Source organism: Raphanus sativus, chromosome 5, assembly GCF_000801105.2.
Source record: "Raphanus sativus cultivar WK10039 chromosome 5, ASM80110v3, whole genome shotgun sequence".
NCBI lineage: Eukaryota > Viridiplantae > Streptophyta > Magnoliopsida > Brassicales > Brassicaceae > Raphanus > Raphanus sativus.
The window spans coordinates 27,479,200-27,502,562 of record NC_079515.1 but is presented as its reverse complement, the minus strand read 5'-3'; the positions used below and the strand labels follow the sequence as shown (position 1 = coordinate 27,502,562).

The 23,363-nt window shown below is 39.5% G+C and overlaps 5 protein-coding genes and 1 non-coding gene across 6 annotated transcripts; 2 read left to right on the top strand and 4 right to left on the bottom strand.

Moving 5' to 3' along the window:
- Positions 1-403: 403 nt before the first annotated feature.
- On the bottom strand, positions 404-2,663 carry LOC108856247 (COP9 signalosome complex subunit 1). The gene is made up of 6 exons (XM_018630011.2): positions 2,164-2,663; positions 1,760-2,080; positions 1,532-1,648; positions 1,349-1,434; positions 864-1,098; positions 404-775 (listed from the first exon to the last, which is right to left on the bottom strand). Exons 1-6 carry the CDS (start codon positions 2,563-2,565, stop codon positions 608-610), a joined length of 1,329 nt encoding a protein of 442 aa, XP_018485513.1. The 5' UTR covers positions 2,566-2,663; the 3' UTR covers positions 404-607.
- A 765-nt stretch (positions 2,664-3,428) lies between these two features.
- LOC108863068 (polygalacturonate 4-alpha-galacturonosyltransferase) lies at positions 3,429-6,751 on the bottom strand. The gene is made up of 11 exons (XM_018637375.2): positions 6,502-6,751; positions 6,265-6,417; positions 6,070-6,095; positions 5,940-5,999; positions 5,710-5,838; positions 5,576-5,627; positions 5,440-5,489; positions 5,012-5,346; positions 4,567-4,924; positions 3,921-4,499; positions 3,429-3,845 (listed from the first exon to the last, which is right to left on the bottom strand). Exons 2-11 carry the CDS (start codon positions 6,413-6,415, stop codon positions 3,570-3,572), a joined length of 2,016 nt encoding a protein of 671 aa, XP_018492877.2. The 5' UTR covers positions 6,416-6,417; positions 6,502-6,751; the 3' UTR covers positions 3,429-3,569.
- Positions 6,752-6,922: 171 nt separating this feature from the next.
- LOC108859356 (40S ribosomal protein S27-2) lies at positions 6,923-7,926 on the top strand. The gene is made up of 4 exons (XM_018633251.2): positions 6,923-7,059; positions 7,219-7,320; positions 7,505-7,533; positions 7,630-7,926. The coding sequence occupies exons 1-4, from the start codon at positions 7,057-7,059 to the stop codon at positions 7,748-7,750; spliced, it is 255 nt and encodes an 84-aa protein (XP_018488753.1). The 5' UTR covers positions 6,923-7,056; the 3' UTR covers positions 7,751-7,926.
- Positions 7,927-8,214: 288 nt separating this feature from the next.
- TRNAL-AAG (transfer RNA leucine (anticodon AAG)) lies at positions 8,215-8,295 on the bottom strand. The gene has a single exon. It is a non-coding gene; the product is annotated as a tRNA-Leu (tRNA).
- A 1,414-nt stretch (positions 8,296-9,709) lies between these two features.
- Positions 9,710-21,822, top strand: LOC108861514 (BEACH domain-containing protein C1-like). The gene is made up of 31 exons (XM_056986523.1): positions 9,710-9,816; positions 10,280-12,042; positions 12,183-12,952; positions 13,041-13,661; positions 13,741-13,875; positions 13,959-14,063; positions 14,175-14,288; positions 14,380-14,456; positions 14,536-14,617; positions 14,708-15,034; positions 15,127-15,713; positions 16,041-16,125; positions 16,212-16,406; positions 16,495-17,052; positions 17,142-17,285; positions 17,348-17,791; positions 17,896-18,011; positions 18,094-18,163; positions 18,249-18,332; positions 18,405-18,461; positions 18,551-18,619; positions 18,693-18,779; positions 18,865-18,981; positions 19,060-19,194; positions 19,306-19,390; positions 19,563-19,683; positions 19,746-19,842; positions 19,921-20,368; positions 20,696-21,393; positions 21,479-21,601; positions 21,704-21,822. The coding sequence occupies exons 2-31, from the start codon at positions 10,293-10,295 to the stop codon at positions 21,749-21,751; spliced, it is 8,349 nt and encodes a 2,782-aa protein (XP_056842503.1). The 5' UTR covers positions 9,710-9,816; positions 10,280-10,292; the 3' UTR covers positions 21,752-21,822.
- On the bottom strand, positions 21,810-23,109 carry LOC108861515 (uncharacterized). Its single transcript, XM_056986524.1, is given in 8 exon segments — positions 21,810-22,170; positions 22,172-22,179; positions 22,246-22,324; positions 22,401-22,431; positions 22,566-22,609; positions 22,728-22,756; positions 22,850-22,918; positions 22,998-23,109. Coding segments are annotated over 8 exon segments (564 nt in total). The 3' UTR covers positions 21,810-21,978.
- Positions 23,110-23,363: the final 254 nt, after the last annotated feature.

The following is a 23,363-nucleotide window of genomic DNA, read 5'->3' as shown; positions in this document are numbered from 1 at the left end:
CGCGGAATGACTCTTTTCTTTCAGCCGTTTGTAAATTTGTTTAGCTGGAAAGAGATGTAGTTTAGTTAGTATCTAATTACATCTACGGCTAGTCCAAAAGTAAATTATTTTCTTAACTACTTTCGGCAACTTGATCGATTAATTATGTTTTAGTTAACTCCCCTCCGAGCAATTTTTTTGCCAGTTGTTTTATAAGTTTAAAAGACTAAACTATGTCCTTGATTTTTCCCGGTATTTCCTGAAAAATATGTTGGAAATTTTTGAAGAAATGGCTTGTTCGTAGCTTATGATGGCCTTACAGGAAAGCGTAATAATAGCCCATACGACGTTAGTCTATGCTGGCTAAGCGTTGGGCTAAGATCAGTTACGTATCGATCATGAGTGCAATTGTATACTCAATGCATTCAAAAACTTCAGCTTTAGACACCAAAATTCATATAAAACTTTTTAGAGTATCAGAAACTTTCATAAACAAGAGTAATAACAAGAGCGCCGCCGAGATGATTAGACATACATCTAACCAATAATTAGACCAAAATCAAACTTTCATAAACATCTTGGATCAGGCCCAGTACCCCTCAGATTAGCCAAACAGATGTTGTCCATCTCAAGGCTTTCTGGCATGATACTCATGTTTGAGAAGGTTGGCTCTCAACATCATTGACCTCACATCTCTATCGAATTCGTTACCCATCTGAAGCACCTTCTGGAAAGTTGCGTTCCTCTGATCCGCGTGCCTTGCGTAGAGGATTTTGTTGTGTGAATCAATCCGTGCCTGTATGGGGAAAAAGGGTTTTAAAGGTTTTTAAAATGACAGGTAATAAAACGAAGTTCTTTTCTCTGTCTGGTTTCTAAAAACGGACCTGTATCTGGTCGTCTGTTATCAAGGCTTCAAGTTCCTTCTCTAGACCAGACACGCTGGTTTTGAACGCATCAGCCATCCTGCTCAAATCAACAGACACGAATGGCAGTGTGTACTGGATCAACGCCTTCTTCCTTATCTGGTCATACAGCGTGTCAATGTGATCATGAAGATGGATGTCCAGTAGCAAATTTGCTCTCAGACTACCTAGATATTCCAGACAGGATGCATAGCGGCTGCCAACAAGAAAAGTTAAAAACACGAGACTCAATGAGAATACAGAAGAAAAAAAAAACTGAAAGAAAGCATAGTAAGTCCTAACAACTAAATATATAACAGAATTCAATGTTTAGAATAATTATTGGATTCAACAGACTTGTTAAGGAATCAGTTGCGTAAATGGTGTCTTAGTGAGTATCCTTGGTTTAAGCTCAGTAGCTCGGTTATATAGGAAAATAGGCAACAGTTATGCAAGAAACAAGTTACCTTGAATAAAAATCGTTGATAAGCTCCCTCACTTCAGGTACCAGCTCCAAAAAATTCCGAAAGTTGATGTTGTCAATCACTTTTGCCTGTCACATTAGACTACTGAGTTATGAACCAAAGGAACACGAAAAAACTAACAAAGAGAGATTTAAAAAAAAAAAGCATAAAAGAATAAACGAATGCCTTTAATTCTGATCGGTCAAAGCTAGCCAGGGCACAAAGTCCTCCATAGGTCGCTACATCTTGAGGAGCAATGACCTCGTTATAAGAACTACCAAGCTCTGGATTAACATCCAAAAACTGCATAAAACAACACCCAAACTCAACGATTTAGATTTCAGATGCACTCCTTTGATAATATATAGTGAATCCATAAACATAAAACACGTGAGCATTAGAATCCCGACAAACCTTACGAGCAGCGAGTTTATACTTCTTCAGCTCCAAGTGAGCCAACCCAGAAGCACACCGGAGCTTTGCAGCTACAATAGGGTCAAGCGTCTCTGGATTCTGATCCACCTTGTTAACATAGCTCGAAACGTGGCTGAACTGTCCCATCTCGATGCTTACGAGAATAGCATTCATACACATGTGAATAATATGCTTAGCCGTGGTGCAGTAGTCCCGCGTCCGAATATAGTTCTTGAAAGCATCGTTAAGCAAACCACTAGCATAGTAGAAGTCACCAAAGTCATTATATCCCATCCTTATGCTTTCCTTTATCAGATTCGTCTACACAAATCAAAACCACAAGATGATATCACTATCTATACACTACATTTACATCTTAGGTCACAAGGGGAAGCCCTAATTACTCGATAGGAACTGAGCTCGTTCTCCAGCTTTCCTTTCTTCTGCTCAGCCCTACGATCGACCGTCTCGCACCAAGCCGAATCCATCCCGTACTTATCCCCAAGCCTCCCGTTGATCCTATTGACCACGTCTCTGAACAGCTGCGTGTTCTCTCCCTTTTTGATCTCGTCGTAAGCCATCCTCAGCGCTTCGAGCTGCATCGCCTGGTTTCCTCCGCCGCAGTGGTTAGCGATGAAGAGCAAGCGCATGATCTTCGTCCTCCCTCTGTACATCGACGCGTAAGCTTCGATGTCGAGTGGTTCGCCGGCTATAATTGGTCTCCGGTTAGACGTCTCTTCGCCTCCTCCGTTGGTGGTGCACATCTCCATCATCGGTCCACTCTCTTCTTCGTCGCCGCGCTCCATCGATTCGTCGTCGAGATTTAGGGTTTTTTTGGCTGTTCTCAAAAGTTCTTTGGAGCTTCCTTTGAGCTTTCTTCTCTCTTCTGATCTTACGGAGGGCTGATTTGTAATTATGTATTAGTTGGGAAGAATACGACGGTCCGGTTTAGGCCCATCTCATCATAGTTGTTGGGCTTTTGCCTCTTCTATACCGGTGGATTTTTTCCACCATGGAAATAAAGAAAATATAAATGGAATTCCCGTAAGAATGTTCCATTCCGACATCATTACTGAATTCTAGTAACCAGTTATGTATTTGATGTGCCGCATGTATTGTTGATGATGCTTCAAACGAATTCAAATTGTAGACACCCAAACTCTGATCGAGAGTCATCATCATCAAGCCATGAACCTTCACATGCTTGGTTATAAGAAAAAGAACATAAGAGCATTATGTATGCGTCTTAGGATAAAAACATCAAGATCACCATGTGGATTCCCAGGAGTACCAACTGTCTTGTTCAGAGGAAGAATTTGATCAATAGAAGAGAGAAAGCAATCGCATCTTCGATCGCCCAATTAACCGCTCACTAACCGCTCTAAGAAATAAATTTAATTTCATGTTATTTCATTCGTTTTATCATATTTCAAAGAATTTATATTTTTTTGTCTACCAAAGAATTTATATAAAAATTCATATTTTATATTTATCTGATTTTCCAAATAAACTTTTATTGTAATTTTTTTTCATTCCATCAAATCAAAAGGTCAAATCAAAATCATAGCTTTGTTGCTCAACTATGTCAAAGATCGTGACGTCCAAAAGATCGCCATTGAGATATTATCGATTAAACTTCGGAATAACAAAAGTGCTTTGAACCCGAAAGTAAGAAAATAATATGACTAAAGAAAGATATGAATAAACAATAAACAATGTGTAGAAATAAAAGATTAACGCCATGGGGAAAACAACATAAGATTACGAGTAATTACCTCAAATCATCTAATAACGATTTGATAATTTAATTTTATTCATGAAGGTTGCATCTACGAAGATAAGGGTGATCAAACTTGATGTACTTGGTCCAATACGGTCGATACTTAGACATAGCCAACTCCAACCATGGTTTCATGTTCCCGTTATAGTGAACCACAGCTGCGTTCTGAATGTCTTTCTTCGCGATACTCGGGTTATAACCAAGTCCCAACACGTGCCACGACTTGTCCAAAGGGTGTGTTAGTCCGTAAAACGTTATTAATCCTGGTGGTAGTGTCCCTAGCTTCCACAGTGTCCTGTTCTCATTCTAAACAACAATAACCATTAGTAAAACTAACAAAACCCACATGAGGCTATTGGTGCAAAGAGTTGAGTTAGATACCATGTTCTGCCACTTATGGTAGATACCAGTGATATCTCTCTTCTTCCACTCCTTAAGGTCGAACATGTTCATCCCATAAGCCCATCCACAAGCGTTTGGATTGAAGTTCCTGGCGATGTGAGGGTTCGAGAAGTTGAGATACTTGTCGAACCTGTGGAAACTCTCCCCGCAGGTTTCGACTGCACCGTTGACTTTTCCGTTCAGGTTGACTTCCCAGAGCGGAGTAAGGTCTTTCTGGACGATGATGTCGTCGTCCAAGAACAGGATCTTGTTCAGCTTGGGATAAAGATCAGGGAGATAGAATCTCAAGTGATTTAACATGGAAAGGTACTTCGGGTTTCTGTACTTGAGATTCGAAGAGCCTGAGCTTGGGTGATCTGCTTTGAAATAGTATTCTTTCATTGCTGAAGATTCGAGCTGGCGAAGAACAGGGCAGTAAGATGAATTGAGCCACTTGAACTCATCCACGTTCTCCACATGTATGGTTGCCTTTCCAGGTGGGTTTAGGAGGAACCACATGTTCATTGCTGCGAAGTTGAGTTTATCCGTCACAAGGTGAAAAACATGCTTCGAAGGATCCTGAGAAAAAAAATAAGAGTAAGCAAATCCATTTTCAATTTCAAGTGATAAGAGATGATTGTTTTACCTTTGCATTCATGATGGTTGAGTTAACAACCACTGAAGCAGCTAACACATTGTCAGAAAAGAGGGCATAGTGGTAGAGATTAGGGTTTTCTCGGTTTTCACGGCGAGGGAACTTTCTTTTCTCCGGTGAAAGAAGATAGTAATCAATGGTCAAGCGCATCGATAGGCAGTGGATGGGATTTGGAATCGTCTTTGCTGCTAACTGAGCCAGAAAAGTACTCTGCTTCTTTAAGCTCCTGACTTGTTCATCGGCTGTTTGAAGCATTGCTCTCAGCTTTCCAGTAACCAACTTGCAGTCATATAACTGCATCTTAGCCTTAGACAAGACTTGACCCATGTCTCTGAGTTTATCATGTGCACTACATAAAAGAACACGAACAGTTAGAAGAAGGTACATAGTAGAAAGCACCCCCAGGAGAATAATAGAAACAATTGGAGAAAGTTACCTCCGAGGAAGATCAGCATCGGTTGTTGCTTCACTTAAAACACGTTGGCTGTCCTTGATTCGGGCCTGGAGTTCTTGTAACAACTCGGTCTTGTTTTTCAGTTTGGCAATACCAGTATAGACTCTAGCCATGATCACTTGGTCCCTCATCAAGCGTATGTTTGAATCAGAGTTGTCATTCTCATTTTCTCTTCTCCAAATACTGTATTTACCAAGGACTGCAGAATCAACAGACTTGGAGCGCTCGATGGCCGCATTTTCCAGCTTCAAAATGGTGTCATCGTTGCGCTGGACCAGCTCATTTGCTCGCATCTCACGCCTTTTCTCTCTTAGTTGCTGAAAATTTCAAGACAGAAAAAGGACAATTCTCCATAAATGTATATGTAGCATCCAGATTCTGAACTTAAAAGTAAATAAAATAAAAATTACCCTTCTGTAAAACTTTGCAGGTGTCTCAACTTTCTGATGGCTACTACCACCTGCATCAGCAATAACATAGAAGCGTCAGAGATAGGAAACAAAGTCCAAATAGATCAGAATGCAACTTCAAAATAAAACGCACTACCTTTTGAAGTAATATCACGTTTTGCATTCATGATACTAGGTGTTGTTTGATTCTGCTTCAAGTGAATCAAAAGTTAAAAAACTTGGAGGAGCAGAAATAATCGAATAAACCAAGTAAGAAACTAAAAACCACACCTGAGAATTTCTAACGGAGGTGTCAACTCCGACTTCCCGCCGCCAAGAAGCAGACAAGTTGTTTTTCTTGAAAGAATCAAGGCTAAAAGGACCCAAATCAGCGGTGCTAGCTGTGATAACATCCAGTACCTGAGAAAGGGGTTAGAAAACTAGTAAGAAATGAGAGGCAGAGTCTAAGAAGAAGCATAATGCAAAAACTAAAAGTAGTCGGAGTGATTGAGAACACTTGCCTCTTTAGAGAAAAGAGATCTAAGAGATTTCATAGCTAAACGTTCTCTCCAGTCAAGATCCTGCAAACAAGAGCATTACTTGTGTTAGAAAAACAAAAGCAGATAATATTAAAAAGAGATTCATGCCCACCTGCTTGACTGAACCATTTGAGTAATCTGCAGCAATGAAAGTAAGCTCTCGTCAGAGAAATGAATTACATATCAAGCAAATAATGTAACAAGACCTTATAACCAGTGTCACACATCAAGCGAATAAATGTAACTCGATCGCTACATGAATAAGCGAATAAGCGTAAACAAGATAAAGGCGCAAATAATGCAATACCGTTAGAGGAATCGATGTATACTCCACGACCAACGAAGAAGACGAGAGGTGCGAAAACACAGAAGAAGACGAGGATGATAAAGGCAGATCGAGATCCACCACCACCTCCTCTAATCCGATTAACTCCAGATAACCCTCGCTTCAGCGCCATTCCTGTCAAAAATTAAGAAAATAAAAAACTAAATCAAGCAAAGAACCGAATAATGGAGGAGGAGAGTGGGACAAACAGATTCATACTCGAAGGGATGAAGTGTGAGAGAGATTCAGGGGTGATAAAACTAAAACGTCATTAACGATTTAAACGATCATAGGCGGAGGATCTGACAACTCGAGCACCAATCCGCGACGACGAGAGAGTGAGTGATAAGATAATATGGATGCGAAGAAGAAGAAGTTGATTGAATCACCGACAATTAACCAATCGCTATCAACGCCGTGGCTTTTTTCTCTTCTCTTCTTTTGCAGACAACCTCACGCACGCTTTTACTCTATGCACAGATCTCTTTATCAATTTCGAATCTCCTTTCCGGTTTGATCGGTTAAACCTTAACCGATATTAATACCATAAAATGATCAAATTGATCTAACTGGGCTTTGTACATCTTATAAGGCCGAACAAAAAAAAGAAGCAAAATGAACCCTCTAGCTCGTCTCGAAGGTCCTTAAAAGTAGTGAGGTCAGATTGTCGTGTGGTGTATATATAAAAGAATGATGTGGTAACCCTAAAAACCTCTCTCGGTTATTGTTGTCGTTGCCTGCTATCTTCCGCCGTCTCTTGAGATTCTTGCGAAGATGGTTAGTTCTCGATCTTCTCGATTGTTAAGTTTTTAAATCACGTTAACGTAGGCGGAATATAGCTGATTACGATGCTGTTCTCGTGATTTGAATTATCTAAGCTTAACTTAGTTTTGTTGTGTTTTGTAATGGAATGTAATTGTATTGAATGTGAAACAGGTTCTTCAAAACGATATCGATCTTCTTAACCCACCAGCTGAGCTTGAGAAGAGGAAGCACAAGCTCAAGCGTCTCGTTCAATCTCCCAACTCATTTTTCATGGTACTGCTTTCGTCAAGCCCAACTTTATAGTAGTGTTTGAGTTGGTGTATATAATTGATTGTGTTCGTGCGGTTAATGATTTAGATTCTCTCTTTAGAATTGTAAAATACAATTGCTTGAATGTTTAAGCTAATGTTTGTGGTCTCTGATTATGTTTCTTATTGTTGTTATACATTTATTGTAGGATGTGAAATGCCAAGGCTGCTTCAACATGTAAGCTCTCATTATTCAACTATTTCATCCTTTGATATTTTACATGGATGCTAAAACACAATAAAACTAATGGGGTCTTGTGTTTTGGTATTGCAGCACTACTGTGTTCAGTCACTCGCAGACCGTTGTTGTATGCGGAAACTGCCAGACAGTTCTGTGCCAGCCTACAGGAGGAAAAGCTAGGCTCACCGAAGGATGCTCTTTCAGGAAGAAGTGAGATTGATTTGAAGCTTGAATCGATCAAGACCAGTTTCTTTTTTTTTTTATGTTTTTTTTGTTTTGATGTTATGTTGCATACCTGTTCTGAAAAGCAACTCGTTGGAGTTTTAGAGGAAGAAACCTTTGTTGATTTTGGATTTTAAGCTTGGTTATTACCATTTTAAAGTTTCTTTACTTGGAAACTGCCACTAGATCACGTTGAAACTAAATGAATTCAAGTAATTAAACGATTAACACGGAGTTTAAAAGAAAAAATATTGAGCTTGTACGAATAACCAGTAATACGATGTTAAATGTTTTTTTGGCAATAATCAGAATTCTTGTGCACAAACTCATTGATCACCTGATAATAACTCGCACGGTGTTAAAATAAATTGAATGAATTACGCGTAATGTACGTGATTACTATATAATCCTTAACAAATTAAATTTGCAAAACGATGATTATGATATAAAAACTACTGTTGACAGTGGGATTTGAACCCACGCCCTTTCGGACCAGAACCTTAATCTGGCGCCTTAGACCAACTCGGCCATATCAACTTTATTTTTAGGAAGCTCGCAACAATATATTAGATAACTGATTTCTCGAACAGGTATATATTAGCCGACCTTAGCTCAAACTTTCAAGCTTAACATTCTTCGTCAAAAATCCATAAGAAAAAAAAAAGATTTTAAGTATAATCTTGTTTGGACCCAAGGCTATCATCATCATGTCTTGTGAAGTGAGGTTTTTTAGAGGCATGGCGCATTTTTGAATTGTTGAAATGTTGATTTAATAGTAGTGTGTATGTAGCAAGATGAAGCTTATTGATTAGAAGCTGAGTCTAATGGGGCTTCTCTTAAGGTGCTCTGTTAGTGTCCTCGAGCTTATTCTTATTGTTACACACTCAGGTTAACATATCTAATAATGACTATATTATATATATGGTGGGTTTTGTGTTGTGTGTTTTGAAGCAAGGTTCTTGTGAGTCTATGGACGATAGGAAGAGATCCAAGAGTGTGGGAGAATCCAACGCACTTAAAGCCAGAGAGGTTTTGGGGAAGAGAAAGCAGAGGTCTTTGGTGTTACCTTGCACAAAGCAGAGCCACTATGTGCAGTGCCTATCAAGAAGCATTTTTGACTGCTTCGTTTTATATGTCACGACTTATCTCACTTATCTAGTTAATTATAGTGTTATCAGGTCATGGCCAATCTTGTGAAGTTGTATAAAAATAAATTTAAACCGGAACATATCATATGCAAATTCGACCGGGCCGACATTTTCTTCATAGCTTAATTTTGTAAAGATTTTTTCGTGATTCCTTTGAGATGTTTAGCAAGTCAATATTCCTACGATTCGCAATATTCATGTCGATTTCTAGCTGAGAAGGCTAGATCACGAGATGTTTTTCTTTCATGTCAGTCAAACATACCTAAAACTTGATTTAATAAGATGGTAAGTTGACAAAAATGCTTAATATGAGAATTACTTTAAATACCATAATTTAGATACTATTGTAATATTAATTTCATCAAAACTATTATTGCATTTGAGTTTAGAATTTAATGATTATTATTGTTTATGGTTTAGAATTTATGGGATGAGATTGGATAAACTTTTAGAATTGATTCTTAAATATTTATAAATTATTTAAAATTAATTTAGTCTTTTTTCATAACAAAATTTAAAGTACTTATGTAAATAGCTATCCTTTAAAAGTAATTTTAGAAAATGATATCAAATTTATGGTTAAATTAGAATTTCTCCATTTAGTATCTAGTATTCATATTAAGTGAAATATCTCTCTCCTTAATCTCTACTATTCATCCATTGAGTGGCTGTTTCGGAAACGGTGTCGTTACAAAATTCAATTGAACCACTCATCTTGACTGGTCAAGAGCAGAGACAGGAGGAAGAAAGTAAAATTTAATTACCATTGTCTTTCTTAATGAGTGCAAATTTGCTAAATCAAACATCACTCCCTCTTTCTCGCTCGCTCCTTTCTCCGATCGCAGCTGTTCCTCTCACGTTGTCATTGCTTCTCATCGCCGACTAGATCCGTTTCTTTCTCCGACTCTAGGTAAGCCGGATAATCTCAGTTCCTTCCCATTCTTCTTTCTTAATCAGATCCTCCTTTAAGATCTGCATGTCTGGTCCAGATCTCGTGTTCTGTTTTCATGTAGTAACTTTCTTGTCCTCGTACGTGAAACCTCATCAGTTACATGACGTCTTGTCTTGTAGCCGGACGTGAAATATGTTTTTTTTTAACGTTACATTACATGCCGTAACCGTCAAGACAATTAGGCTAAATTAGGTTACCTGTGTCCCACGTTTTGTGATCATTCCCCATTACTTGTTAACCCTTTGTTTTCCCATCATCAGTTACATGGCGTTTTGTCTTGTCATGTGTACCTTAATAATTTTTTTATGTTACATGCCGTAACCACCGTTACGACTATTAGGTTAAATTAAGTTCCCGTGTTCCCCACGTTTTGTGATCATTTCTTATTACTTTTTAACCTTTTGTTTTCCCAACGTTCTAGGTTGTCGATAAGCATGGAAGAAGAAGACGACGAAAAGAAATTCTCCGACGATGTTACTGATAAGCCTGAGAGAAGAATAGATGCATTTGATATAGGGAACCCTAGTTTTCTTGCGGCTGAAAACGCTCAGGTAGGGTCATTGGATGATGAAGATCATTTACAAGCGATTAGTTCAGTTGATGAAGTCCTCAAAGACGACCATTTCGAACAAGTTTCTCTAAAAGAAGAAACGCCTTTTTCATCAGAATCACCCAAACCAAAGGCTACAATGCAAAACGTTTCCCCAGAGCTATTGCATCTAGTTGATTCGGTCATCATGGGAAAGCCTGAAAGCCTACACAAACTGAAGAATCTTGTCAACGGTGTTGAGAAGTTTGAGCCTGGAGAGGATCCAGAGACGACTGCTTTCCTCGTCATTGACTCTCTTCTCGCTACCATGGGTGGTGTTGAGAGCTTTGAAGAGGATGAAGATAGCAACCCACCTAGCGTCATGCTGAACTCTCGTGCTGCCATTGTATCTGGCGAGCTTATCCCTAGCTTACCTTGTGATAACGACAGCGTTAGCTTCATGTCCCCAAGAACACGCATGGTAAGAGGATTGCTTGCGATTCTACGTTCTTGCACGAGGAACAGAGCCATGTGTTCAATGGCGGGGCTGCTATGCGTTCTCTTGAGATCACTCGAGGAGATAGTTTCAAAGGACGGTGACATGAAGTGGAACGCATCACCTTTGTTTCAATGTATTCAACACTTAGCTGGACACTCACTTAACGTGGAAGATCTACATAGATGGCTTCAGATTCTTAAAAAATCTCTTCCAACAGTATGGTCAAGCCCCTTGATGAGCGCTTTGGAGAAGGCCATTAACGGGAAGGAATCAAGAGGACCTGCGTGTAGTTTTGAGTTCATTGGTGAAAGCTCAGGGCTACTTGGTCCAGGGGAAACTCGTTGGCCTTTCACTAATGGTTATGCATTTGCGACTTGGATTTACATTGAATCATTTGCTGACACGTTAAACGCTTCAACCGCTGCTGCTGCGATTGCTGCTGCGATTGCTGCTGCGTCTGCGGCTAAGTCAGGAAACACGTCTGCTGCTAATGTACATGATGGTGAAGAAACTGGTCACATGCCACGTCTCTTCAGCTTCTTGACTCCTGATAATAACCAAGGAATCGAAGTTTATTTCTATGCACAGTTTTTAGTAGTTGAGAGTAGTAATGGTAAAGGAAGTAAAACTTCACTGCATTTCACCCATGCCTTTAAGCCTCAGTGTTGGTACTTCATCGGCGTTGAACATACATGCAACCAAGGACTCTTAGGTAACTCAGAGAGTGAGCTGCGTCTCTATATCGACGGTTCCTTGTATGAGACTCTCCCCTTTGAGTTCCCTCGTGTATCCAAACCGCTTTCTTCTTGTTGCATCGGTTCAAATCCTCCTCCTCCTCTTCCTACAACTCCTGGTAAACATCAGCGTCGTCGTCGCCAGTGTGCTTTGTTTGCGGAGATGGGACCAGTGTATATCTTTAAAGAACCCATTGGTCCTGAAAGAATGATAAGATTGGCTTCTAGAGGTGGTGATGTTTTGCCTTGTTTTGGCAATGGGGCAGGTCTTCCTTGGTTAGCTACAAGTGACCATTTCCGTATCGCGGCAGAGGAAAGCTGTCTTTTGGACACAGAGCTCGGAGGACACATTCATCTACTTTATCACCCGTGTCTACTTAATGGACGGTTTTGTCCAGATGCTTCTCTTTCTGGAGCTACAGGTACCTATGATTATTTTCTTGATTGTATTTTTAGTATATTTACTAAAATATTTATATCTGTGCATGAACACGAGAGAAACACCTGGTGTTCTATAGTATTGAAATATATATTTTTTGTTTTTTGTTTTATTTTGGTTAAGGTACTTTAAGACGACCAGCGGAAGTGATTGGACAAGTCCATGTTGCAACAAGAACGAAGGCAGTGGAGTCTTTCTGGGCCTTAGCTTATGGAGGACCCATGTCTTTGCTTCCTCTAACCGTTAGCAATGTGGTTAAAGATAGCTTGGAACCATCTTCTAGAGATATCCCACTGTCTTTGACAACATACTCTCTTGCTGCACCTATCTTTAGAATCATCTCTGTTGCTATCCAACACCCTGGGAACAATCAAGAGCTCTCTCGAACTAGAGGCCCTGAGATTCTATCCACCATCCTTGGTTACCTTCTTCACTCACTTGCATCCCTTAGAGTAGAAGATGAGGAGCTAGTTGCTGCCATTGTTTCTGTTTGTCAATCTCAAAAGATCAACCATGCACTCAAAGTGCAGCTCTTCCGGACACTACTACTGGATCTGAAGATATGGAGTGTTTGCAACTACAGACTTCAGAAGAAGCTCTTGTCATCCCTGCAAGATATGGTGTTCACTGAAGCTACAGCTATGAGGAATTCTGATGCTATTCAGATACTTTTAGATGGGTGTAGGAGATGTTACTGGACTATTCAAGAGAAAGACTCTGTGAACTCTTTTTCTCTAGAGGGAGATGTGCGCCACATGGGAGAAGTTAATGCTTTGGTTGATGAACTTTTGGTGATCATTGAGCTTTTAATGGGATCAGCTTCTCCTTCTTTTGCTTCTGATGATGTCCACATATTACTTGGCTTTATAGTTGATAGTCCACAGCCAAATCAGGTAACTTATTTGTAGTAGATGTCATGTCTCAGATCTTTTGATATTTTTTTTTTGTTCTGACATGGTTCTATTGTTACCTTTATTTCAGGTTGCAAGAGTGTTGACTCTCATGTTTAGGTTGGTTGTACAGCCAAATGCTGCAAAGGCTCAGACGTTTGCAGAGGCATTTATCACATCTGGTGGGATAGAAACACTTCTTGTGTTGTTGCAGAGAGAAGCTAAAACTGGTGATGACAACATTGCAGAACCTGTGGCTAAGGATGAAACAAGCGTGCAGACTGATCATAGTGAACATGATCGGCACAATGAGCCTAGTTTGTTGGATTCAGTTCAACAAGATGAAGTGCATGGATCTGGAAGTGATTCAGTTACCATCTCAGATACCATGAATGTTCCAGACAGAACATCCTCTGTTTCTGAAACTCTGTTCAGTAACAACACAAGGAACAATGCAAGAAGCAATGTTGACGATAGTGATCGCGTCGTGGTTGGGATCATAAGACTGATAGGTGCCTTGATTTCACAGGGGCACTTGAAACTTTCTCTTGGTGCTGAATCTGATGTCATGAGTAACCTCATGGGTAGTGGGAATGGAACAATGTTTGATGATAAAGTCTCATTGCTTCTGTTTTCTCTGTTGAAAGCATTTCAAGCAGCTCCAAACAGGTTGATGACTGACAAGGCCTATAAATCTTTGCTTGGGGCTTCGGTATGACACTGTTTCTTCCTTCTTTCATTTGTTTGATTTATCTTGTATGAGGTTAAATTTTATAGCACATTTCTTGCAGATTAAAGCTGCATCAACTGAGGATGGCCTGAAGTTTTATGATTCGGTTCATCGCTTTGAACACCCTCAGCTTCTGTTAATCCTCCTGCGTTCACTACCCTATGCATCTAAGGCTCTACAAAACCGAGCACTTCAGGTATACTTGTCATTAGTTAAAGACACTTCCTGTTTACCGAGATGTGCAATGTTTCTTTCTGAACTCCAATCTTTCTACGTCAGGATATTCTGTTTTTGGCTTCCACTCATCCGGAAAATAGGGGCAGTCTGACAAAAATGGAAGAGTGGCCTGAGTGGATCTTGGAGATTCTGATCTCAAACTACGAGGTATAACTGTCTTTTAAAAGTTTCTCTCCATGGTTGGCTGTATGTAACTTTGTATGCTAGTTCCAGCAAGCTCTCTAAATATGCTGACTATTGTGTGTACACTACACACAGAAGGATGCAGGGAAACAGTCTGCTTCTCCCGACACTGCTGAAGTGGAAGATCTTATTCATAGCTTCTTGATCATAATGTTGCAATATTCAATGCGCCAGAAGGATGGCTGGAAGGTATATTGTTTCTAAATTGTCTACCATATCAATACTACTTTTTCACCTTATTTTTCAAGCTCAATTGTTACATCTCCTTCTTTTTTTACAGGATATCGAGGCTACAATTCATTGTGCAGAATGGCTCTCTATTGTTGGTGGGTCTAGCACTGGAGAGAAACGAATAAGGTATGTTCATCCACATCTCTTTTTGTTTGTGAAGGTCCCATGTACTTTGAGATGGTTCTTACACCTATACCTTTTGAAGGCGTGAGGAATCACTACCAATTTTCAAAAGAAGGCTTCTAGGTGGATTATTAGACTTTGCCACCAGAGAACTACAAGCTCAGGTAACTCCTATTCTACAGTAAACCTTTTTTTTTTCTTTTCTATATATTAGCTACTGGCTGATTAATATTCATTGTTCTTTCAACCAACAGACTCAAGTTATTGCTGCAGCATCAGCTGGTTTCGCGGCAGAGAGTGTATCACCAAAAGATGCAAAGGCTGGAGTAGACAATGCTGCTCAGCTTTCAGTGAATCTTGTGGAAAATACAATTGTGATTTTGATGCTTGTTGAAGACCATTTGAGACTACAAAGCAAGCAAAACTGTGCCGCTAATGCAGTTGATGTCTCTCCATCTCCTCTTTCTCTTGTTTATCCTCTTAACAACCGTTCACAAACATTGACAACGGTAGTAGAATCCTCAGAGGTTTCTAGTAGCCGTGCTTCAGTGTCCAGTGATTCAGGAGGGGTTCATTTAGATGTAAGTAGAAACTACTCTCAACCACACCTTCAGATATTTTGTGTGTTTTTTACTTTGCAACCATCATGTTTTTTTTTGTACTTATTCTTCAGATACTTGCTTCAATGGCCGATCCAAGTGGCCAGATTTCTACAGCAGTAATGGAGCGTCTTGCTGCAGCAGCAGCAGCTGAGCCCTATGAATCTGTTTCTTGCGCTTTTGTTTCATATGGAAGCTGTACAATGGACTTAGCTGACAGTTGGAAGTATAGGAGTAGATTATGGTATGGTGTTGGGCTCCCTCCAAAGACAACTTGTTTTGGCGGTGGTGGAAGTGGTTGGGACTCTTGGAGATCTACTTTACAAAAAGATGCTAATGGAAACTGGATAGAACTTCCACTGGTTAAAAAATCAGTATCAATGCTTCAAGCTTTGCTGCAAGATGAGTCTGGACTTGGAGGTGGACTAGGAATTGGTGGAGGATCTGGTACTGGGATGGGAGGGATGGCAGCTCTTTACCAGTTGCTGGATAGTGATCAGCCTTTCTTATGCATGCTTAGGATGGTGCTCTTGTCTTTGAGGGAAGAAGACCATGGTGAAGATAGTCTGTTGATGAAAAATCTAAGTTCTGAAGATAGTTCTTCTGATCCTGTTCCATTAAACATCAGTTCTCAGATCTCACCATCAGCTTTATTGTGGAGGTAACATCTTTTTTCACTTGCTCATACTCTTTCCGTTCCACTAAAATTATACTTTTGGAGTTTTCACCCATTTTAATGATAAAGTTATAATACCAAAATTAATACTACTTCAATACATAACATTTAAAGAAACTTTTAAAAATTTATATAGTAATTGTCTTAATTAATATAGACAACATGAAAAAACTATATAAATTTACACTGAAACACAAAACTAATATCTTTGTAAACAAATAAAAATCTCAAAACTATTATATTCAAGAAATGGAGGAGTATTATATTAATATATATACAGAAGTTGAAGTGACTGTTTTTTTTAATCTCCAGTGTGCTCTCTCCGGTTCTAAACATGCCAATATCTGATTCAAAGAGGCAGAGAGTATTGGTTACTACATGTGTTCTATATTCTGAGGTTAGTTCTCCTCTAAATAAGGTTCACATGCTTTGTATTATTTTGTGTGTTTTTATATTTATTTTCTGATTCCAAGTCTGTTGCAGGTATGGCTTGCTGTCAGTAGAGACAAAAGGCCACTAAGAAAGCAGTATCTAGAAGCTATTTTACCACCATTTGTTGCAATTCTCCGGAGGTGGCGACCTCTTCTTGCTGGCATTCAGGAACTCGCCACTGGTGATGGTGTGAATCCCCTTGTTGTTGATGATCATGCTTTGGCTGCTGATGCACTCCCCATTGAGGTTACACAACTCTGTTCACAAGGTTCTATTCCAAGTTTTGTTGTGTGTTACTAAACTGTGATGTTTGTTAATTAACCTTTTATCCTAGGCTGCTATCTCAATGATATCTCCGGAGTGGGCAGCCGCTTTTGCATCGCCTCCTTCTGCAATGGCACTGGCCATGGTAGCCGCAGGAGCTGCTGGTTGGGAAGCGCCTACACCTCCAGCGCCTCCAGCACCACCAGCTCTTAGGCGAGACATTTCGTTGCTTGAGCGTAAGACTACAAAACTTCAAACCTTCTCCAGCTTCCAGAAGCCCTTGCAGGCTCCAAAAGATGACACACCAGGTAAGCCAAGAGATAAAGCTGCTGCAAAAGCGGCTGCTCTGGCTGCTGCAAGAGATCTAGAACGTAATGCCAAGATTGGTTCTGGGAGAGGCTTAAGCGCTGTTGCTATGGCTACATCCTCGCAGAGGAGAACTATAAGCGATATGGAGCGTTTAGAGAGATGGAATGTCTCTGAAGCCATGGGAGTAGCGTGGATGGAATGTCTTCAGCCCATGGATACAAAATCAGTTTATGGGAAAGACTTTAATGCCTTGTCTTACAAGTTTATTGCTGTGCTTGTTGCAAGCTTTGCCTTAGCACGGAACATGCAGAGATCTGAGGTTTGATCTCTGTCCTTGTCACACGTTTGTTGTTTTCTTGAGGTCACTATACACTCTAATATACATTTCTTTGCTCAACTGCTCACTAGATTGACAGGCGTATACGAGATGATAGTATAGTAAGAAATCGTTTATGCATGGGAGTTCGTGGTTGGAGAAAACTTGTTCGTTACTTGGTGGAGATGAGATGTTTCTTTGGATCATTTGGAGACCATTTATGCAGTCCCAAACAGGTAAGCCACAGTTTGAAAAATGTTGAGGTCTTTCCAAGTGATGTAACATCTCACCTGTGCAGGTGTTCTGGAAACTGGATTCTATGGAGAGTTCTTCCAGGATGAGACAGTGTTTGAGGAGGAATTATTGTGGTACTGATCATCTTGAGACAGAAAAAAACTATAGTGATCAGACAGACAACTTGAGTTCTCCATCAAGTGCACAGCTTCTTGCTGACGAAGCAATATCAAAGAAGATAATAGTGTATGAAGAGGATGATAAACATGGAGATGAAGATGATATTGAAATAGAGGAAGATGTTGGAGAACACAAAGAGAGGATGTCTGGTTCACTTGAGGATGAAATACAGCTGTCAACTGGAATCAGTGATCCTAGACCATTGAGTGACCAGGATGTGGTTCAGGATTCTAAAGAAGTAGTTCTCAAGGAACTTGATGAAAGGATTGTTCTTGAAGTTTCCTCTTCTATGGTCCGACCACTAAGGGTTGTGAAAGGAACCTTTCAGGTATGCTCCAGTGAATGTTGTATTGAGTTGACCAAGAAAGAAAACAGAACATAACCAACCAGGTTTTGTGTAGTTTCTGATGGTTGTGCTGTCTTATTTGTCAGATTACAACAAGGAGAATAAACTTTCTTGTTGACATAAGTGAAAGCTCAGAATCAAGAAACCAAGAAAGAGATCGTAGTTGGCTAATGTCTTCTCTTCATCAGATTTATAGCAGAAGGTAAAGTTTTATCTTCAGTTTTTGTCTCTTTTTATTATATGTTATGGAAGCTTTAGATGATGATATATTTGCTAACATATAGATATCAAATGAGAAAGAGTGCTCTGGAAATATTCATGGTCGACCGCTCCAACTTCTTATTTGATTTTGGGGTAACTGAAAAAAAAAACACTCTCTCTGTTAACATTATATTTTATCTCTTTTTAGTTTCTTTCTGAACTCCGGTGAACACCATAGAACACCGAGGGACGAAGAGAGGCGTATAAGACTATTGTTCAAGCAAGGCCTCCTCATTTAAACAATATATACTTGACCACTCAGGTTTGTGTCTTTTTTTTCACCTTTAGTATTCTCTCTGTGCTTCAAATCTTACATAAATGGTTTCTGTTTTAGAGACCAGAACAGCTTTTGAGAAGAACACAGTTAATGGAACGGTGGGCTAGATGGGAGGTAAAACAAAGATTAATAATCCTTCACTCTCAACATGTTATTTCATGTTCCTCAATTAGTAACATTTGAAGAACCCTTTCTTCTTGTAGATCAGCAACTTTGAGTACTTAATGCAGCTCAACACATTAGCTGGGCGTAGTTATAATGACATTACTCAGGTAAATCTCATGATAGTGTTAATATCATTCTACGTTTTTGTTACCTCAGTCTACTATGCATGTGTCTTTGCAGTATCCTGTCTTCCCATGGGTTCTGTCTGACTATGTATCAGAAGTTTTGGACCTTACAAACCAATCTAGCTACAGAGATCTTTCCAAGGTGGTATTGCTTGTAGTTTTGCTCTATGAATGCGGTTCATTAAAGTAGATACAATCTTTGTAATGTGGTTAATGTATATGTTCAGCCAATTGGTGCATTGAACCCAGAGCGGCTGAAGAAGTTTCAAGAACAATATTCTAACTTTGAAGATCCAGTCATCCCCAAGTTCCATTATGATTCACATTACTCAAATGCTGGAGCAGTAGGTTATATTCTCTGTGGTACATTATGATGGGTCCACGCAGATGGTTTATTATGTTTTTTTAATCTCATGTGGTAGGTTTTGTATTATCTAGCAAGAGTGGAACCTTTTACAACCCTTTCAGTTCAACTAAAAGGGGCAGACCGAACGTTTTCAGACATTTCAGCCACTTGGAAAGGAGTTCTACATGATATGAGTAATTTGAAGGAGCTGGTAAGAGTTGGTTCTTACCAAAAGCACCAAACCAAACACATTTAGTCACTTTTCATCTTCTTTAGAACTGAAGAGTGTATCTACATGTTCATGACACCTCTTTTTTTGCAGGTTCCAGAGTTGTTTTACCTTCCTGAGGTATTGGCCAACGAGAACTTGCTTAACTTTGGTACAACACAGTTGGGAGATAAGCTTGGTATGAGTTTTTTTTTCATGGGTTCACTTCTGAAAGTATGTTCTAGACGAAGCGATTTTTCTAGAACCATTTTTTTAAAAAAAATTGATGTACACATTCAAAAAATCGGTTTAGTCATTTACCTAATTAATAATTTTCTATCAAGCGTCTAATTATCGCCTAGAAATTTCAGATTCTGTAAAACTTCCTCCTTGGGCTAAAACCCCTATAGACTTTGTACACAAGCAACGAATGGCTCTTGAGAGTGAACATGTCTCTGCACATTTGCATGAATGGATTGATCTCATTTTCGGGTAGGTTTCCTCCTTCATGCTGAGTTTCAAGTAAAACTTCTCTTATCAATTTATTCATTTAGGTATAAGCAACGTGGCAAAGAAGCTATACAGGCGAATAATGTTTTCTTCTACACTACATACGAGGGGACAGTTGATATTGATAAAATCCCAGATCCTGTAAGTCATCTTTGTTGCACCACTCTTGAAAGTTATAGTCTGTTTACATGACGTGCATGTTTGGATCTTTTCATGAAGGTACAACAACGAGCTACTCAGGATAAGATCGCTTCTTTTGGACAAACACCATCTCAGCTATTGACTGTGCCACACATAAAAAAAATGCCTCTGAAAGATGTCCTTCACATGCAGACCATCTTTAGGAACCCAAAAGAGATAAAACCATATCCTGTTCCAACTCCAGAACACTGCAACTTACCTGCTTCGGCCATCAAAGCCACTTCGGATAGTGTTGTGATCGTTGACATGAACGTGCCTGCAGCACATATTGCACATCACAAGTGGCAACCAAACACTCCTGATGGCCACAACGCTCCTTTCATCTTTCATCATGGTAAAGCTGGAGGGGCACTAACACGCATGTTCAAGGGTGATTCAGAGTATCCACAAGCACAAGCATTTGCCTCATTAGGAGTCACAAGTTCATCAGTCACTGCTATTACAAGCGATGGAGAGATTATCACTGGTAAGCAGTTTTTAAAGGCTAGTATGATCTCTGTTACTACATCATGTTTTTATGACAAAATTAGCACTAAGAAGGACATTTTCCAAAAATAGTATCATTTAAGTTCAAAATTGTTTTATATTTGGGTTAAAGTTTAGTGACTAGGGTTTACGGTTTAGTATTTAGGGGTGGAGTTAAGATTAAGTTTTAGGAGTTTGAGTAGTTTAGTATTTTTCTAGTCGAATGAGTGATTTTTTGTGATTTTTATCATTAAGTGCTATTTTGGAATAAACTTATAGAATGTGCTATTTTAGAGATTCATCTTTAATAAAATTCTATGTTACTTAGGTGGACATGTGGATAACAGCATCAAGCTAGTTTCATCAGATGGAGCAAAAACACTAGAAACAGCTTTTGGTCACTGTGGTCCTGTAACATGCTTAGCTTTGTCTACAGACAGCAACTTCCTTGTGACAGGTTCACGAGACACAACTCTGTTGCTGTGGAAACTTCACAAGGGAGCCAGTTCTCAAACAAATGAGTCAGAACAGAACAAAAACTCTGAGACAATACCTTCCTCCACAAGCAACACCAAAAAGCGTCGCATTGAAGGGCCAATACAAGTGCTCCATGGCCACCTAAGAGAGATAACATGTTGCTGTGTAAGCTCAGAACAAGGGATAGTTGTATCATCCTCTGAGTCACCTGATGTGCTAGTGCACTCTATAAGAAACGGTCGGCTAATAAGACGGCTTTTTGGCGTCAAGGCACACGCTCTCTGTGTTTCTTCTGACGGCGTTATAGTTGTCTGGAGTAGATCTGAAAACTCTATCACCACCTTCACCATTAACGGAGCTCTCATTTCCAAAGCAAGACTTCCTTCCTCATGTAGTATAAGCTGCATGGAATTATCCATGGACGGTCAAAGTGCTGTAATTAGTGTGAACTCATTCTCAGACACTGTTGAAGAAGATTCATCAAATGGAGCCAATGAAATTGACATCCCATCTCCTTCAGTTTGCTTCCTCAACTTATACACTCTCAAGGTACTACTATATACTATTCAAACGCTTTAGATGGTTCTTGATGATATGTTTGCTTAACAAAAACAAGATGTTTCATCTTCTGTAGGCATTCCATGAGATGAAGCTTGGTGAAGGACAGGATGTAACAGCTATGGCTCTGAACACAGACAACACTAACCTCTTAGTTTCAACTGAAGATAAACAGTTGATAATCTTCACCAATCCTGCTGTAAGTTTTTTTGTTTCCCTACCGTAGCTTCTTCGTTATTTACTTAACTAGTAAAATGGTTTATTAATCAGCATCTACTTTTGTTTTTCAAACTGCCTGTAGCTAAGCTCGAAGGTGGTGGATCAGAAGCTGAAACTTGGCTCTGAATGAAAATGCAACCGACCCTTTTTCATAAGATTCTGTTTGTTGTTTGTGATGAAATGAATAAATTTAGTTGAGAACATGTTTATCCGTATAAAAGGAGAGTATAAACTTTTAGAGTATAAACCTCCCATTCAATTGCGATAAGATTACACACACACATAGAACATACAACAAGAGACCGTTGATATACATGGGGATGAGATTGAAAAAGACAAGTATCACTACAAAACATGCTACTCCATTAATGGGTATGAGGGTATTTGAGCTACTTCTCTTCAACCTTTCTTGTTGCATATGTAAATAAAATGGGAATCAGGATCCTCCAGAACATAATCATGTGGTAGCATCCCTTCACTTGTCAAAGGTATAGCTTCTAGACGCGATTTCGCTGCTGAGTAGCTACTGCTTCCTGGTTTTTTAAAACCCTGGTCTTGCTGCAACGGAATGAAAAGGGCTTAAGACAAGAGAGTGCAGTTTCATCAAAAGAAGTGGAAGCTTACGTAGTATATATAAGGAGATGTTCCAGTTGTATGCAGGAGTCAAATGAGGCATTCTCACTTTGGGACCACCGTAGGTTATCTATAACATAGACACAAGTCAAATGTTTTAAGGTGATGATGGGAATGCAAGTGAGAGTAAATATTTTATTATTTACCAAGAAATAGGTCCCTCCAGGTTTAATCAGCCTGCATTAATGAAAAATAAAAGAGTGTCGTTGGTTCATAAATATATTGTTCAATGTTAAAAGGTGGAATCCAATAAATGGCAAATTGATATGATGATCCATGACACATTAGGTGGTGCTAACTAACTATGTAACCTGCTAACTTCACCCAACATTCTCCAAGCACTTAGAGGAGCATCCTTGCCAACACTACACACACACACCGCCACAAAAGAAAAGAAAAAAAAAACTTAAACATGGAGACATGTAATACCGTTAAACAAAAAGGAGGATGAGAAGATTCAAGATACACACTACTGTCCGTACCATCAATGAATCAAGTGTTCCTGAACAGACAAAAAAAAACAAAACCACAACCTCTAATTATCCACCAGAACAAACAAAAAAAAAAGCAGAGCAGAGGAGACTAAAGGACTCACCTTTATCAATGACAGTGTCAAATGACTCGTCTTCAAAGTAGCTCATATCTCTAACATCCATTTGCATATCTGTTGGGCATCAATAAAGCTTCTTCCTTTAAAAAAAAAACAAGTAACTGAAACTAGAGATGTAAAAAAGCGTTTGTACATTTGAGCTGAGGAACATAAGCATGTTTGGTTCACATCATCTCGATAGCCACTGAAGATATGTCAACATTCATTATCTCCTCGTATCCGTCCTTGACCATATCCTCCGACATAACTGCTCCAAAGAGTTCAAATTTGAATGCTCTAAAGTAGGGACGAAGCTTCTGACGAAAGGGCGAAAAGAAGAGTAGAGTAGGTACGGTACCAGTCGAAGGATAGCGCGTCTTGCACGTAGCGAGCGTCCCAGTAGAGACCGTCTCCGTAGTTGTAAGTGTTGCAGCTCCACACGTTTCCTCTCCATCTCTTTCTCTAGCGGCAAAAAAGATCCGATCTTGAGAATCTGCGGCGGAGCTTTTTGAACTTCGTC

Excerpts from the sequence above, each read along its gene's own strand:
- LOC108856247 (XM_018630011.2), bottom strand. The coding sequence starts at position 2,565 with ATGGAGCGCGGCGACGAAGAAGAGAGTGGACCGATGATGGAGATGTGC. Across the intron at positions 2,081-2,163 it reads ACGAGCTCAGTTCCTATCGA|ACGAATCTGATAAAGGAAAG; the intron begins GTAATTAGGGCT and ends TGATTTGTGTAG. Across the intron at positions 1,435-1,531 it reads TTGACCGATCAGAATTAAAG|GCAAAAGTGATTGACAACAT; the intron begins GCATTCGTTTAT and ends CTAATGTGACAG.
- LOC108863068 (XM_018637375.2), bottom strand. The coding sequence starts at position 6,415 with ATGGCGCTGAAGCGAGGGTTATCTGGAGTTAATCGGATTAGAGGAGGT. Across the intron at positions 5,839-5,939 it reads GATCTCTTTTCTCTAAAGAG|GTACTGGATGTTATCACAGC; the intron begins GCAAGTGTTCTC and ends CCCCTTTCTCAG. Across the intron at positions 5,490-5,575 it reads ACGTGATATTACTTCAAAAG|GTGGTAGTAGCCATCAGAAA; the intron begins GTAGTGCGTTTT and ends TTGCTGATGCAG.
- LOC108859356 (XM_018633251.2), top strand. Across the intron at positions 7,321-7,504 it reads CTCCCAACTCATTTTTCATG|GATGTGAAATGCCAAGGCTG; the intron begins GTACTGCTTTCG and ends CATTTATTGTAG. Across the intron at positions 7,534-7,629 it reads TGCCAAGGCTGCTTCAACAT|CACTACTGTGTTCAGTCACT; the intron begins GTAAGCTCTCAT and ends TTGGTATTGCAG.
- LOC108861514 (XM_056986523.1), top strand. The coding sequence starts at position 10,293 with ATGGAAGAAGAAGACGACGAAAAGAAATTCTCCGACGATGTTACTGAT. Across the intron at positions 16,126-16,211 it reads CATGTGTTCTATATTCTGAG|GTATGGCTTGCTGTCAGTAG; the intron begins GTTAGTTCTCCT and ends AGTCTGTTGCAG. Across the intron at positions 18,780-18,864 it reads GCTACAGAGATCTTTCCAAG|CCAATTGGTGCATTGAACCC; the intron begins GTGGTATTGCTT and ends GTATATGTTCAG.